This window comes from Microcaecilia unicolor, chromosome 1 (assembly GCF_901765095.1).
Source record: "Microcaecilia unicolor chromosome 1, aMicUni1.1, whole genome shotgun sequence".
NCBI lineage: Eukaryota > Metazoa > Chordata > Amphibia > Gymnophiona > Siphonopidae > Microcaecilia > Microcaecilia unicolor.
This window is the reverse complement of record NC_044031.1, coordinates 401,855,200-401,872,985: the sequence shown is the minus strand read 5'-3', so window position 1 is coordinate 401,872,985 and position 17,786 is coordinate 401,855,200. Positions and strand designations below refer to the sequence as shown.

The 17,786-nt window shown below is 46.1% G+C and overlaps 1 protein-coding gene across 1 annotated transcript in view; it reads right to left on the bottom strand.

Moving 5' to 3' along the window:
- Positions 1–17,786, bottom strand: part of JARID2 (jumonji and AT-rich interaction domain containing 2) — a 538,197-nt gene that overhangs the window by 257,192 nt on the left and 263,219 nt on the right. Inside the window, 2 exon segments of the mRNA XM_030211245.1 lie at positions 13,798–13,900; positions 13,903–13,988. Of these exon segments, the coding sequence (XP_030067105.1) occupies positions 13,798–13,900; positions 13,903–13,988 (189 nt within the window).

The window sequence follows — 17,786 nt, the reverse complement described above, 5'->3', positions numbered from 1 at the left end:
TGTGCAAGGCACCTGTCAACCGGTAACCCAATAACGTGAAATGTGAAAACAAACAAAAGCAACTTAGCTTTAAATGTATTCTTTGTTCTATGGATCCCCACCGACTTGTGGCCATAGTTTTGCCAAAAAGAGCTGTATCAAGGCATCAGATCACACTGTCATCATTTCTGCAGAGCTATCAGAGCATCACTGGGTTTCTTAATGACAAGATTAGTGAAATGACGCTCTAAATGACAGCTCTGTGAAAAATGATGGCAGTGTGAACCGACACCTTGATACAGGTCTCAGAGACAATTAAACTGCCATAAGAATGATGCACCTCAGAGCCAGAGATAGCAACATTTGAGAACCGAGAACTCAGGCCCCAATAAAGCCTCTGGACTGCCTGGCAACAGAGATGGTAAGAATCTGTTCCTCCCCATTTATTCAGGTAAAATATCGCTACCTGGTTGTCCATGCAAACTAGTATTTACCTGACTGAGAATATGGTTCTGGAAGGTCTTGAGCATGTACCAAACAGTTTGCAACTCCAGAAGATTTATATATCATCTTTACTTCTGTCAAGACCAAGAACCCTGCATATGATCGTCTAGGTGTGCTCCTCAATCTGACATGGAGGCATCTGTGTTGAGGACTGTGATGCAGAAGGGCCTGGAATAGAAGACCCTGAGTAAGACTTTGAGACATCATCCACCACTGTAGGGAGTGGCGTAGCTGTGGAGTGATCCAAATGCAAGCTAATAGTAATCCTGTGGCTTGGGACCACTAAGAGGTGTGAGCCCACTGAGGAATTCAGAAGTGAAGATGAGCCAATGGTGCTATATGGACAATTGAGGCCATGTAACTGAGTAGGTGGAGCATCTGTCGAGCAGATACATGGTTGGAGTTGAACACTTGAGTGGCAAGTTGCAGTACGTTGTTTGCCTTCGGTTGAGAGACAAAGTTCCTGCCCTGATTAGTACCGAGGAGAAATCCTAAGTTCTGAATGGGTCGATTGGGGTAATTGACCACAAATCTGAAGAGTTCTAGGAGTCGTATGGTGGAGAGAATGGAGGCACTCACTGATTCCTGGGAGGCTGCCTTGATTTACCAGTCACCCAGATAGGGAAAGACCTGTATGCCCCATTCACAAAGCAATGCAGCTACTACTCTCAGACACTTTGTGAAGACTTAAAGAGCAGAGGCAAAGCCAATGGCAAAACCTTGTATTTATAGTGCAAAATTCCAAAGGGAATACAGAGGAATTTTCTGTGTGCAGGGAGAATGGGTATGTGTGTGTGTGCTTCCAAGATCTACAGAGCAAAGCCTATTGTTGAGTTCTATCATGGGAAGTAGTGACCCCATGGATACCATGCAAAACTTTTCTTTGAGTAGAAACTTAAGTCTTGTAGATTGAGAATTGGACATACTGCTCCCATCGGAGCATGATCGGAAAACTCCTCAGGCCCAGATGCAATAGTCGTCAGGGGTCAGCCAAATCAAGAAACATACAAAATGACTCTTAGGGGTGTGAACCCCCCCCCCCCCCAACTGCCACAGGAACCAATTGGTCCACACAGGGTCATAGACAAAGTTCATATCACCCGCCAACATCAATGGTGTATGCGAATACTGCTGTCAGATGAAGAGAGACCAAGCACAAAATGTGCGATCCAGCGTAACTGAGGCATAAATCGTTATCAACACCACCTCCTGACCCTGAAGGTTAAGCTGGAGCCCCACAAAGTGACCCTTTTGATCTTTAAACAGCAATTTAGACTGACACTCCAGCAATTTATGAATCAGCCCTGCCACTCCCCCAGTCTCCCTGATGTGGGTGAACAGTGGACCTCCCCCACCCAGTGGTATTGCAATTTAAGATGTTCTGCTAGGGAAAGCTGTATTTCTTGCAGACATGCTATATCAGTTTTGTTGCCGTTTTAAAGCTGATAATATTTGAGTGTTTAACTGGGGATGTGATCCCACATACATTCAAGTAATATGAATAGCATGAACCAGGGTATTAGACATGATCATGATAATCATATTTCAAAGGAAGGATGCTATATTAGCAAGCCCTGAGGCACCCAGCCTCACCCTAAGGCAGTCGGTCTCATCACGTACTCAGAGTGACTAGCAAAACATGCAAACGCCCATAGCACACAGCTGACATTTCTATTAAACCACACTGGTTTTTCAGCTGAATCCCCCAGCGGTGGCATTTCTCATTTCACATCTTCAACAATCCTGTTCCACCTAAGGCTGCATAGAGCCATTTTTTTGTGGCCTATCCTATGCGCACGTTCAAGTCTCAACTGTCCCAGATCAGCCAGTTGTGTATATTTAGAAAGTAGCTATGTTTCCAAAGTGCGCAGCAGAGCAGTTTCAAGAATCATTTCCGGGAGCCCTAAAAAGCGTACGCCATGATCTGTTTTCGAGATCATCTACTTTGTATAGTAGATCTTGTAATTACTCTTGCAGACACTTTGCTTGGGTTTCCACTGACGCAAAACCATCTTCTATATTGGACACGCGCTGTTCCAGCTATCCGGTATGTCGATTTGTTTTGGTAAGTAGTGCTTCTATGTTAACATACTGACCAGAGACCTTAGCCAATTGTGGGTTCCAATGTTCGCTACAACTGCGAAAGTGAGCTGCTTCGGTTGACCTGCGGTAAAGGCTGGTGCTGTAGGGCTACTGGACTCCGCCATTTTCTCTTTCCCACAGCGAGTTTTGACGGATTCCTTTCTATGCGTTCTTGAAGACATCCTGCCACGAGGAGACAAAGGTACCTGTAAATGCAATCACAGTGGGACCACTGCTCATCCAAACTGGTTTGGGATCAGAAAAATTAGGTTTAAATGTGATTTGAAGATAGGGGCCTTCACAGCACAGCAGCAATGTGTCTACTCCGCTCAAAGCATCATGTCACCTCCTCCGTTTCTAGTTTAAAAGGTACGGCTTGAGCCATCTCTCGGAAAAAGTCAGGACAAGAGATACTCTCTGGAGGAGATCTGCGTCTCTCAGGTGGCAGAGAGGAATCAGATGGAATGCCATGGGACTCAACTGAGAGGTCCTGTGGCTCCCAGGAGAGATCCGAGTCCAACTCTTCAAAGTACTGTTTGTGGGAAGAATAAGGAGAGAGTGATGCCTAGAGCATCAGCTTTACATCGAGGGAGATAAGTCTCCTTGTTGGAGAAAACATTTTGCAATGTCGATGTATGTGTCAGTCGGGTTAGTGCTTTACTAGATGGTCGATGCCTAGCCAGCGTGTAGCACCTCTTCTTTGATTGTCTCTCTGACGCACCGATGGGCTGGGCTAAGCTCAGCCTGGCACAAGCACTCTGTAAGCCTATATAGACTGCAAATACAGTAGCCCTGAAAGCTCCTCCATGAGCATAGCCCGGATTTTCTCCTGCACAGTAGGGAGTCGCTACTGGCTGAGAATGCAGTGTAGACGTGGCCTAAGATATAGCCTGTGCAGGCAAGGAGATCTCGAAGACCTTTCAGGCTCTCAATGAGAGATGAGTTGGAGAGAAGAGCAGTCACTGTGACATGCACACTTCCCATGCATCAAAGATTTTGATGCAGCAGAGGTATGGGCAAAGTAACTTGGAGGGAGAGCTTTGGTGATGCTTCTTAGCATTTTTACACTGCAGGTCCTCAATGTGTACAGCACCGACAACAAGGACGTAGAGTCCTTACGCATATGTGGTACAGAGTCCAATATCGGACCCTCTCAATATTGATGCAGGTTCCGCGTTCAAGTATTGAATCCTCTGCCATGCTCAATGCATAACCGAAATGTTGGACTCTGTGGGCAAGGGTCCTTACTTGTATGCACAGAGGTTACACTGTATGTCTCGGTGCTCTGGACCTAAGCACTGAACACACCAGTTATGGGGGTCTATGTCTGAAATAATCCTATTTTATCGAGTACACTTCTTAAAGCCACTTGGTACACTCATTGACATGGAGGTAAAAAAACAGCCAACAGTAGGTCAAAAAGCTCTATGGCCCGGGCAGCTTGAGTAGTTGTGTACCTGAAAATAGTTAATGCTTCCTGGGTCTGAGCAGAGCTTAGAGGCCCCAAAAGGCTGAAAATTGAAAAATGAAAGCAACTGAAAAAAAAAATAAATTGAATAAATAGTGAAAATAGAATATGAAAAACAAAACTGTCCCAAGAAAGGGAAGGCACCAAAAAGGTAAATGTTTGGCGCGCTGAGGAGAGAGAAAAAAAAATCAACCTCTTTGCTGCATGGAAAACAATAAACTTCTGATCCCACGCTTGAGCGTTGGGAGGGAAAGCACCTGAACATGTGTGGTGGGGGCACTGCCTCAAAACTTTAAAGAGACAGTGTACTTGGCAGTGTCCGTACTGGGCTCCATGGATGACATCATTCACATGTGAGAATATTATGCCTACTTGTCCTCAGAGAATGCTTGCTTCCAATCAAAAAGGGTATAAATCGAAGTGTTTTGAGCCAGACCCTTAGACGCTGCAAAGTTCTATGTCTGGTAAAAGCCTATCCACCCTCTCCTCTCAGTTGCACAAGAGTCTGGAGATGAACACATACCTTCTGGTGCTGCCAATCAAACTTATTCAATAGTTTCCGCATCACTGAATCGTCTCCTCTAGTGATTAACAAAGATGTAGTTTGCAGTACATACACCCCCTTAGGAAAGAATCATTTTGTGCAGGAAAATTCTGCCCACGAATGACACGGAGAAATTCATTCACAATTGAAATAATCTTAAATTCTCTAGTTTAGTGCAGAATATTGATCTCGTAATAAGTGCCACCAGTTACCAAGAATTGGATCTGCTCAAAATGCCATTTGTTTTCTCAATTGTCTTTCCAACTGTAACAAATTTCTCCCCATCTCCCTGTTTTTCCTAATCACATTCTATGATATCCCCTTTCAAAACAACTTTACTAGCTTCCTACAAGTATAGGGTCTTCATGATGACTGGCACTGTTTCTACTATATGCTTCCCATTTCTTAATCAAAAGGAACAGAAAATGCATATTTATATAAAGGTAACTCTGGCATGTCCACCCTCCTTCCCCCCTGAACATCATCATCGATGTCAACCTCTATCCAAATCAGGGAATGATCCGATACCCACCATGGGGACTGTTTCCAGTTGCAGGAAACAAAGTTTAATTTTGCTGTCATCTCATCTGAAATACACACCATCCATCCATAATCCCAGATTATCTACCAGATATGATAGCTCTTTACAATGACCTAAATCCCTACTCATTCCTTTTGAAGGAGTCATATCCAAGGATAAGTCCATAATCTTCCCAGCATAAAGTGAAGATACTTACCTGTAGTAGGTATTCTACAGGGACAGCAGGCCTTATATTCTCATGTGGGTAAACATGAGCCGAACTTCTAATCAGCTTGTAAGAGCTTTGTGGACAGCAAGTCAAGATCCACTGTGCACTCGCGAGTGCCTTCCCATCTGTCATGAGAGCATAGGACCCGCAGCACAATACTATAGCATATGAAAACAAAAACAGGAGACTACTCCAAGAGGAGCTGGGTGGGTTGTGAGAATATAAGGCATGCTGTCCTCTGAAAATACCTGCTACAGGTAAGTATCTTCGCTTTTTCCAAGGACAAGCAGGTCTATTATTCTCACCGAAAACAATAACCATTGGTCAAACTGGGCCTTGCAACAGCAAGGAAAGAGCACAGATCAATCTGAAACGATATACAAACTGAGTGAGAGTGCAGCCTTGAACAAAACAAAATGGGCCTAGGAGGGTGGAGTTGAATTCTAGACCACAAACAGATTCTGCAGTACTGTCTGTCCAAACCGAATGTCATGAGAGGTATCCTGCTCAAGGCAGCAGTGAGATTGAATGTGTGGACCGAAGACCACATTGCAGCCTTGCAAATTTCTTCAATGGAGACTGACCACAAGTGGGATACTGATGCAGACACGGCTCTGACGTTGCGAGCCTTGACATGACCCTCCAAGGTCAGCCAAGCACAGGCATAAGTTAAAGAAATGCAATCTGCCAATTAGAGGTTGTGCGTCTCTCAATGGCAACCCCCATCCTATTGGGATCAAAAGAAACAAAATGGGTGGACTGTCTCTGGGGCTTAGTCTGCTTAAGTAGACGGCCAGTGCTCACTTGCAGTCCAAGGTGTGCAAGGAGCTCTCGCCAGTATGGACGTGAGGTTGGGGAAAAAATGTTGGCAAGACAATCAACTGGTTCAAATGGAATTCTGACACAACCTTAGACAGGAACTTAGGGTGTGTGAGGAGGACTACTCTGTTGTGATGAAACATAGTATAAGATGCATCTATACTACGAAGGCCTGAATCTCACTGACCATACGAGCTGAAGAAACAGCCACTATGAAAATGACCCTCCAGGCAAAGCACTTCAAATCACAGGAATCCAGTGTCTCGAAAGGAGTTTTCATCAATTGGGTGTGAACAATGTTGAACTCCCATGATACAGGTGGAGATCTGACAGGGGGTTTTGACAAAAGCAAACCTCTCATGAAGCGAACTACAGGCTGTCCAGAGATGGGCTTACCCCTACATGTTGGTAAGTACTAATCACACCGAGGTGAACCCTTACAGAGTTGGTCTTAAGGTCAGACTCTGAAAGGTGTAGAAGGTACTCAAGAAGGGTCTATGTAGGGCAGGAAACGGGATCTAGGGCCTTGACCTCATACCAGATAGCAAACCTCCTCCAACTGAAACAAAATAAAATGTCTCTTAGTGGAATCTATCCTGGGAGTCAGCAAGACTATGGAGACACCCTCAGGAAGATGCAAGGAAACAAACTGTAAGCTCTCAACATTCAGGCTGTGAGGGCCATGGGATGCAGAAGCGATCCCTCGCTCTGCGTGATGAGAGTCGGAAAACACTTCAATCTCCACGGTTCTTCGGAGGATAACTCCAGAAGAAGTGGGAACCAGATCTGCCGGGGCTAGTAGGGAGCGATCAGGATCATGGTCCCATGGTCTTGCTTGAAATTCAGCAAAGTCTTCCCCAGAAAAGGAATGGGAGGATACGCATACAAAAAAGACCTGTCCCCCAATACAGGAGGAAGGCATCCAACACTAGCCTGTTATGGGCCTGGGGCCTGGAACAGAACTGAGGGACTTTGTGATTGACCTGAGTGGCAAAAAGATCCACTGAGGTGGTGCCCCACATTTGGAAGATCGATCGGACATACATAGTAACACAGTAACATAGTAGATGACGGCAGAAAAAGACCTGCACGGTCCATCCAGTCTGCCCAACAAGGTAACTTATATGTGCTACTTTTTGTGTATACCTTACCTTGATTTGTATCTGTCTTTTTCAGGGCACAGACCGTATAAGTCTGCCCAGCACTAGCCCCGCCTCCCAATCACCAGCCCCACCCATGTTGAGAGACCACTCACGCAGTTGCATGACCCTGCTCAGTCTGTCGGCCAGGCTGTTGGTTTTGCCCGCCAGATAAGTGGCATGAAGAAGCATACCAAGATAGACAGCCCAATGCCACATCTGAATGGCCTCCTGACACAGAGGGCATGATCCAGTGCCCCCCTGCTTCTTGGAGTACTACATCGCAACCGGATTGTTTAAATGAGTACAATTTGGTGAGACAGCTGATCTCTGAAAGCCTTTAGCGCGTTCCAAAATAGTCTGAAGCTCCAGGAGATTGATAAGGAGATTTGTTTCCTGGGCAGACAAAGCACCTTGAGTATGAAGCCCATCTACATGAGCTCCCCACCTCAGGTGAGATGCATCAGTCAGCACTTTCTGCGGTTGAGAAATCTGGAATGGAAGTCCCAGAGTCAAATTGGATTTAATGGTCTACCAGAACAGGGAGCGAGCAAGCTCCCGGGAGACTCAGATGACATCCTCCAGATCTCCTGTGGCTTAGTATCAGTGAGAAGCTAGAGTCCATTGGGCAGTTCTTATGTGAAGGCATGTCAAGGGCATCACAAACTGTGAATGCCATGAGGCCCAATAACCTCAACATCTGCTGAGCCGTCGTGACCTGTTTGAACCTGAGAAGCCAGTGCAACTAGAGCATCCACTCTCAGCCCCGAGAGGAAGGCTTGAACCTTCTGTGTATTGAGCAGGGTTTCAATGAATTCCAATTGCTGGACAGGGTGCAGATGGGACTTGCGGAAGATTAAAATGAACGCTAGTAGTTTGAGCACCCAAATAGTCCTCTGCATTGTGATAAAGTCACCTCCAGGATAGTTGGGTTAAGGCAGTTTCAGTCTGAAATACAAGTCCCAGAAGGCATTGCAGGCAAGGAGCCAGAGGGGGAGATGAAGAACCTGGACTGGACTCCTAGCTGCAATCAGGGAAGACAGGGGTGTAAGCTGGCAGGTTGGGTAGAGTAGCTGCCACTAGGCGGAAAGAGAGTTAAGAAACCCTGTGTGCAGGAGCTCATCATTGGTCTCATTAGTCTAATGCTCAACTCAGATGGTATGGGTGTGGGGAAGCTAATGGAAGGAGAATGATTGGTTGTGGTAGCTGAAGCCAGGGATTGATTAGGCAGGTGGGAAGGAGTCCCAGGAGAGGAGTTCAGTTCAGGAGAGAGGAGCAGAAGGAGAGAAGCAGTTGCAGGCTGAAAACCCTTGGGCAGGGAGGTCCCTAAAGTACTGAAGCAGGCTGAAATTCCTTGGGTGAGAGGAAGTCCCAAAAGTATTGAATTCACTGTGAAGCGGATGCAGGGGAAAACCCTTGGGTAGAAGGAGTCCCTAAAATATTGAACTCTCCTGAAGGTAAAGAGGATAGAAGGTAGAAAATGCTGCTTGGTGACTGAACTGTGATGATGAACTGAAAGAACTGTTTGTCTTGGGAATTGAATTACTGTTTATTGTGTACTGGATAAAGAGCCCAGACTGGAGCCTGTAAGCATGTATTGAATCCTGGTATGTGCTATGCTGCTGTTGGAACTATGTACTAGAAACCTGCATGGAATAAAAGTCCTTAAGATTGAAGTTACTGGTGGACATCTATTTCTTCATTATGCCGGGAGCCTGTGGCTGGAGGAGATTGTTCTATCCTTGGCTGCATCTAGGGACACCTGGTTACAGCATGGACTCCAGAGCAACGGCCTGCAACATGCTCTTCACCAGCCAATCATCCAGATAAGGGAACACGTGGACTCCCAGTCTTTGTAACGATGCTACGGCTACCGCTACAGACTTTTGATAAAAACCCTGGGAGCTGACATGAGGCCAAAAGGCAACACACGGTACTGGAAGTTCTGTGCTCCCAGCCGAAATCGCAGATACTTCCTGTGAGCTGGGAAGAATCTGGATGTGTATGTAAGCATCCTTCAAGTCCAGTGAGCATAGCCAATCGTTTTCCTGAATTATGGGGAGAAGGGTACCCAGGGAAACCATCCTGAACTTTTCTTTGACCAAGAATTTGCTCAGAGCCCTTAAGTCTAGGATGGAATGCATCCCCCATTTTCTTTTGTACAAGAAAGTATCTAGAATAGAATCCCCACCCTTCCTCTCCTGGTGGAACGGGCTCAACTGCATAGGCCATTAGAAGATCTGAGAGTTCCTCTACAAGTACTTGTTTATGCAGAGAGCTGAAGTGATACGATCTTGATGGGCAATTTGGTGTTCTTTATTGCCAATGCAGGGCGTAACCAAGGTGGACTATTAGAACAAACCACCGGTCAGAGATTACAAGAGGTCACCTTTCGTGGGAAAACTTCAGTCTCCCCCCTCAGACCAGAAACTCATCTGGGATGGTCACTGGTATTTCAGCGATGCTCTTCTGGAGCCAGTCAATAGCTCACCCCTTGCTTCGACTGGGGAGCTGCTGGGGCCTTAGGTGCACACTGTTGACATGAACGAGCATGCTGAGGTTGAGCCTGTTGAGGTGGGCAAGAGTAGGCGATGTACCTACGTCTCTACGAGTAGTAGGCAACCCTCCTCAACTTGTCAAACGACCTCCTAGAGGAGGCAGCATATGTAGAAGGCGCCCGGCGGAAGAGAGAATAGATGGTATCAGTATGTTTCCTTGATGAAGTCAGCGACCTTCTCCATTTTTTCTTCTAAAAGGTTATCCACCTGGCACGTGGCATCCACCAACCTCTGCTAAACTGTTGGTTCCAAGTCAGAGACACGCAGCCATGAGAGTCAGCACATTGCTATACTCTGGGCAGAGATCCTGGAAGCCACACCAGAAGTGTTGTAGGTACCCCTGGCCAAGAACTTATGGCACACTTTCTGCTGCTTGATCAACTGGCAAAGCTCTAGAGGCCTGTTCCAGAGGGAGAGTGCCTGCCAAATCCAGCTTGTGAAGAGCTGGTAAGACTGAGATATAGGCCTGAAACATTTTATGCCCAAAAGAGTCTAAGGTTCCAGCTTCCCTCCCCAAGGGCACAAGCATAGTCTCTAGAACTCTTTGCCCTTTTGAGGGCCGATTCAACCACCAAGGAATGATGAGGCAGCTGAGGTTTATCAAACCCAGGGGTACTCTGAATCCAGTACATGGTGTCAATTTTCTTGGGGAGTACAGGGACGGACAGAGGGAACTCCCAATTCCGCATGAGATCATCATGTAATATCTTGTGAAGCAGGACCATCACAGGCACTCTAGAAGGAGACTTGTAGTCCAGGACCTTCAGCATCTTGGCCCTGGGCTTGTCCTCCATCTCCAAAGGAAATGGAATGGCAGCTGCCATTTCCTTAACAATGAGAGAAAGGAAAGGCTCTCTGGAGGAGACTCTCTCTTTTCCTGTGAAGGAAGGGGTCAGACGGTATCCCATAAGACTCCTCCTCCGAGAAGTACTGAGGGTAATCATCTGACTCCCAAGACTGTTCCTCATCAGTATCAGCCAAAAGCTCCTCTGGAGAAGGCCGAGACTGAGCCTGCCTTGACCTAGAAGAGCCATGTCCCTAAGAGGGGTGTCGAGGAGTCAGCTCCCATACTGACTCTGGTGAAGTTTCCTCCACCGACATTGAGGTAATGCTGGCTTCGGTAGGGCCAAAGCCCTCCACCTCCAAAGGAAATGGAATGGCAGCTGCCATTTCCTTAACAAATGAGAGAAAGGAAAGGCTCTCTGGAGGAGACTCTCTCTTTTCCTGTGAAGGAAGGGGTCAGACGGTATCCCATAAGACTCCTCCTCCGAGAAGTACTGAGGGTAATCATCTGACTCCCAAGACTGTTCCTCATCAGTATCAGCCAAAAGCTCCTCTGGAGAAGGCTGAGACTGAGCCTGCCTTGACCTAGAAGAGCCATGTCCCTAAGAGGGGTGTCGAGGAGTCAGCTCCCATACTGACTCTGGTGAAGTTTCCTCCACCGACATTGAGGTAATGCTGGCTTCGGTAAGGCCACACAGACACCGGCGTCTTAGGCCTCACTGCAGGTTGAGGGTCATGCGAGGCTGCAACAAGAGGAATGGCAGGCTCAAGCCCCCTCGATGCAAATGCAGTCTGTTGAAAAGCCAGCCAGCAGTTCAGGGAACAAGGCCCGGATGTGCTCATCGATGGCCGGCACTGAGAAATGCTCTCTCGGTGCCCCAGAACTGTCAGCACTGTGCTTCGAGGGGTATCGATGCCAACGCTTCTTGGCCTTCGCCTGATGCCAGTCATCAAGGCTCCTCGGTGCCAATGAGGACGTCAATCTAATCCTCCCGTCGCCTCAGGATTGGGTCCAACGGAGGTCGGTCCTGAGGGCTCTGCACAGCAATCGGCGCCTAGGCAGGTGGAGACCCACTTGATGCACAACTACTCCCAGTGTCTACAGGTCTAGCAGACAGGCAGACTGATGCTCCCAATGCAACACCTGCCATCAATGCCAACACCAACGCCAAGGATTCAGACTGGGTTCCAAAAATCTCTCATTGAGCCTCTCTGGCCACTGAGTCCTTTTCTTCATGTGAAGACACAGGACACAGTTGTAAGGGCTATGATCAGGCCCCAAACACTGAAGACATCAAGAATGGGTGTCTTTACCAGAGATGGTCCTATTGCACCAGGAGCGTGCTTAAAGCAACTGGGATGCTTCATGGACATGAAAGGAAAAACTTCCATGGCCAAATCAATTGACTTGACTTGATGGTGCCAAAACAAGAGGCAAAGCAGCAGAGAAAAAACAAAGGAAAAACCCGCAGTGGAGCATGACTAGAGCTCCACAAAGCTCTTACAAGCTGATTAGAAGTTCCAGACTGGGCAACGTGGCTCACGTTTACTTGCATGTGAGAATAGGCCTGCTTGTCCTCGGAGAATTATGGTTAAGTCTCCCCTTTCCTGCCTCTAATGCTTGAGTAGTCTGAAAAACATGCTTCCCACCCTCTACCTTGCTGCTTCAGTCCTAAAAAAAATATATAGCTCTCCTAGGAATCAGCAACCACTTATCAGCTAGTTTGATGTTTTTAACCAGTAGAATAAACACTCCTGCCCTCTTGGCTCCCAAGGAAACTGAAAACAGATCTCTCACCCAGTCTCTTCATTGGTTTTTATGTTCCCCTCCATTTAACCTACAGTCAGGTGATTTGAATCAGTTGGCGCCTGAGCTCTTTCAAGATTTTATAACACTTAATACATGAGTCTATATCTGCCACATTCCTTGATTTTCATATTTTGTTCACCTCTATGTCGCTATAGTAGTATATCAAATTGAAAAACTGTAACTTATTCATTCACTGTAATCAAATTCACTAAACACTCCAATACCTTTCAGTTATCCAGGGTTCTGGGAGCCCAGCCTCCACCCACAACCTCCCTCCCATAAGCCTGCCACTACTTTCCATATGAGTCAACCTGGATTTACAAGTCATTTGTATAATAGTCACTGTTTCACTACTAACCCTCCCCACTCTCATTCACCTTACCATTACATTCATCTCCAAGTTAATCACGCTTCACAATGTTTTCCATCCCTACTACTACTACTATTTAACATTTCTAAAGCGCTACCCTCTCTTCCTGACCCTCCACAAACAGATCATATACCAAGGACACTCTGTCACTGTTACATAGGTGGAACATTCCAAATCTCAAAATCATTCATACTCAAACTATGACCATGCCCTAGCCCCAAAGCTCACACTCACACCTTATAACACAACAGTCCATATTATTGATGCTTTAGAGCTTCTCCTTCATTTAATACCAAGGATTCAAGGGCCTTGTGACATTCTCTGCTGGAGTCTTCATCCAAACACCAGTTTATATGGGTGATGCCAATAGCTTCAATAGCACCAGTCCAACAAAGTCTGGAATCTGGTGTAGCATAAAAAGATCCAGTTATCTGCAGTCATATCCTGATCTACCCATATCAAGTTCATTTACCCTCCAGGGTTGGCCTGGAACTAGACCTCACACCTCTAGCCATACCTCTGCACTCTGCAGATCATCAAAGTGACTGTGTCCCATTCCTCCACATGAGCAAACATGCAGGATACAGAAGGGCAAATATCCACAGAAATGCACACTACATAGCTATAATGCTTAAGTAATCCTGAAATTTCAGTACTCTATCTTGATAGTGCAACTTCCATTGTTTTCCAATAAGCCTGTAACTGCTATTTTGTGCACCTAGTTTAGAAGTTTAGGTTATCACCTCTCTGGATGGGGGGGTTCTTCTGTTTCCTTTGCTCCAGCCTGTGGGCCTATCTTTATGGAGCTTTCCCAATTGTTTACACAAAGGTAAAGCCATTGGCAGGCCATTGTTCCAATAAGCTGATTAGCTCAGCATCTGTAACTGATTCTAGCAGTCCAACAAAGTGAAGATTGCTTCGCCTATAGTGATTCTCTAAACATAATTTTTCCGTTCATAGGCATCTACCTTACTGCAAAATCAGGAACCTACCAAGTCCGTTGGGAGTATGCTTGTGTGTTTTTCCTTTCCTGGGGGTTGAATGACATGACGATGGAACATTGCTTGTGGTTGATTCACATTCTCCATTTCCTCTTCTTCCTCCTCCTCCTCCTCATCCTCGACATCCTCTTCATCCCGGGAGCTTCCAAAACATACCATGGAGCTGGGTAGGGCTGAAGAACCTGAACATGTTATACAAGAAGCCTCATTAAATTTCCCCTCCATGCTCCCAGCAAACAAACAGTCTAACTTTTTAGGTTTCTTGGCTGATGCTCCAATTCCTGCTCAAGTCTGCCACCTTCTAGCTATTGCATTGCAAGAGATGCCTTCAAATGCATTCTTTCCCGTCTACTATGTAGGCTGGAAGACAGGCAAGGGGAAACATGCTTAAAGACAAGTTAATTTAAAACATTTATATACCACAAAAATGGAATCCTCAATCAATGTAGTTTACAATTAAAAAAAAATAAATCTAAAATATAAGTACAATATGGGAAGAGATCACAGTTGGACATGAATTTCTTCCATGCACGGAGGAGATGGTAGTGACTGGAACAAGTTTGATCGCTGTAATATATTTATTTTTTGTCTATTAGATTGTAAGCTCTTTGAGCAGGGACTGTCTTTCTTCTATGTTTGTGCAGCGCTGCGTATGCCTTGTAGCGCTATAGAAATGCTAAATAGTAGTAGTAATATAGTATAAGAATAGAATATGCAATCAGAAAACTCAACCACATCTTTTCATCATTTAAAGCAACAATCTTAGCAAAAATCTTCAAGTATTTCATGGACAGCAAAATTACTGTTTCAAGATTATTAATATTTATTTCCTTCCTTAACAGATATTGATAGTAAAATTCCAGGTATGCAGGTCCTCCTACCATTAAAGATGAGGTCTTTGTGTACTAACATTTACTAGAGCCTGAGGCAGGCATCATACTGATACTAGCATGAATATAACAGAAACAGAAAAAGCATTAATTCCAGGAATGAGATTTAAGAAAGGTATGCCAGGACTGCGACATATAGCTACATTCCCCTATCTTAAGCCCCTCCATTTCAATCCCAACACCCTTCATACCTCTCTCCACATCCCAGTCTTCTAATATCTTCTACTCAACTCCAATCTTCACCCCAATCCTGACCTCCCTCCTATCTCTGATCATGGATGGTTCAGACATTACACAAGTTAGGTAGTCACCTATGCAGCAAAGAGCAGCTGTAGTTAAAGCAAAATAGTAGGTCCCACTTCAAAGAGCCATCAGCACATACCTTTGTCTACAGGGAGGGTGGATAAGTTTCAAGTAGCCATTTTCTTGATAAATGGCTTTAAGAACTTGCCTTCATTTTATATGTACATAAAAAAAAACCTTTCATATTTAAAGGTGTGGTATCCCTCCATAGCATTTTATATGTTTATTCTGGGGTGGGTGATGCTGGAATAAAGCGAAAGCTACATACCTGTAGAAGGTATTCTCCAAGGACAGCAGGCTGATTGTTCTCACATTGGGGTGAAATCCACGGCAGCCCTCCGATCGGAGATCCTCACAAGCACAAAATTTGCTAGCCCTCGCGTGCGCATGCGCGACCGTCCTTCCCGCCCGAACGCGAGCGGGCTCAGCCAGTCTAGGTAAAATAGCAAAGACAAGGGAAGACACAACTCCAAAGGGAGGCGGGCGGGTTGGTAGAACAATCAGCCTGCTGTCCTCGGAGAATACCTTCTACAGTATGTAGCTTTCGCTTTCCTCCGAGGACAAGCAGGTGCTTGTTCTCACATTGTGGGGCAATCCCTATCCCCAGGCTCACTCAAAACAATAAACATTGGTCAATTGGGCCTCGCAAACGGCGAGGACATACTGAGATTGACCTAAACTATTCAACTAACTGAGAGTGCAGCCTGGAACAGAATAAAATGAGCCTAGGGGGGTGAGTTGGATTCTAAACCCCAAACAGATTCTGCAGCACCGACTGCCCGACTGACTGTCACGTCGGGTACCCTGCTGAAGGCAGTAATGCGATGTGAATGTGTGGACGCTGCCGCTGCCATGGCTCTAACACTATGAGCCGTGACATGACCCTCAACAGTCAGCCCAGCCTGGGCGCAAGTGAAGGAAATGCAATCTGCTAGCCAATTGGAAATGGTGCGTTTCCTGACAGCCACTCCTCTTCTCATGGGATCAAAAGAAATAAACAATTGGGCGACTGTCTGTAGGGCTGTGTCCGCTCCAGGTAGAAGGCCAATGCTCGCTTGCAGTCCAATGTGTGCAGCTGACGTTCAGCAGGGCGGGTATGACGACGGGGAAAGAATGTTGGCAAGACAACTGACTGGTTCATATGGAACCTGACACCACCTCGGCAAGAACTTAGGGTTCACCCTGAGGACTACTCTGTTATGATGAAATTTAGTATAAGGAGCATGAGTTACCAAGGGCTTGAAGCTCACTGACTCTGCGAGCTGAAGTAACTGCCACCAAGAAACGACCCTTCCAGGTCAAGTACTTCAGATGGCAGGAATCCAGTGGCTCAAGAGGAGGTTTCATCAGCTGGGTGAGAACGACATTGAGATCCCATGACACTGTAGGAGGTTTGAGGGGGGTCTTTGACAAAAGCAAACCTCTCATGAAGCGAACGACTAAAGACTGTCCCGAGATCAGCTTACCTTCCACACGGTAATGGTATGCACTAATCGCACTAAGATGAACTCTTACAGAGTTGGTCTTAAGACCAGACTAGGACAAGTGCAGAAGGTATTCAAGCAGGGTCTGTGTAGGACACAAACGAGATCTAGGGCCTTGCTGTCACAACAGACGGCAAACCTCCGTCAGAGAAAAAAGTAACTCTTTTCGTTGAATCTTCCTGGAAACAAGCAAGACTCAGGAAACACCCTCGGAGAGACCCAAGAAGGCAAAATCTATGCTCTCAACATCCAGGACGTGAGAGCCAGGGACTGGAGGTTGGGATGCAGAAGCGCCCCCTCGTTCTGAGTAATGAGGGTCAGAAAACACTCCCAATCTCCACGGCTCTTTCGGAGGACACTCCAAAAGAAGAGGGAACCATATCTGACGCGGTCAAAGGGAGCGATCAGAATCATGGTGCCTTGGATCTTGCTTGAGTTTCAGCAAGTCTTCCCCACCAAAGGTATGGGAGGATAAGCATACAGAAGGCCTTCCCCTCAATTCAGGAGAAAGGCATCCGACGCTAGCCTGCCGTGGGCCTGAAGTCTGGAACAGAACTGAGGGACCTTGCGGTTGACTCGAGTAGCAAAGAGATCCACAAAGGGGGTACCTCACACTTGGAAGATCTCGCGTGACACTATCGAATTGAGCAACCACTCGTGAGGTTGCATTATCCTGCTCAACCTGTCGGCCAGACTGTTGTTTACGCCTGCCAGATACGTGGCTTGAAGAGCCATGCCATTCTGGCGAGCCCAAAGCCACATTCTGACGGCCTCCTGACACAGGGGGCGAGATTCGGTGCCCTCCTGCTTGTTGATGTAATACATGGCAACCTGTGACATCAGAAAACAAATCTATCCACTAAAATGTAATCTGTCCTATAATGTATCATATGGGATTGAGACAAGGTGGGTAAAGGCTCAATCTAGAGCTGCTCATAGCAGTGGAACCCCTTTAGTGGCATCCAGTTTACCGTTAATGAGGATTATAGGTCTTATCTAAATATGGATCAGCCACATAGTCACCCTCTATAACTTTTTGCTGGTGGTTAAGAGCTATAATCTTATGGTAAAATGATTTTTGATAGACGTTAGGCGTGTAAACATTGCATAGTAAAAGAGGGGCCACTATGTAGCTAACCATTGCATGTGCCTCAATATAGCCACCCACCCACCAGGTTTTAAGTTTCTTGTGTTTGGCTGCTGTAAGATTTCCTGAATCATGGCTAGCATAGCCTGTTTGTTTAGATTAGATTTTGCAAGATTTTCTGTCTTTTTTTAATAGGGGAGAAAATACCTGTTCAAA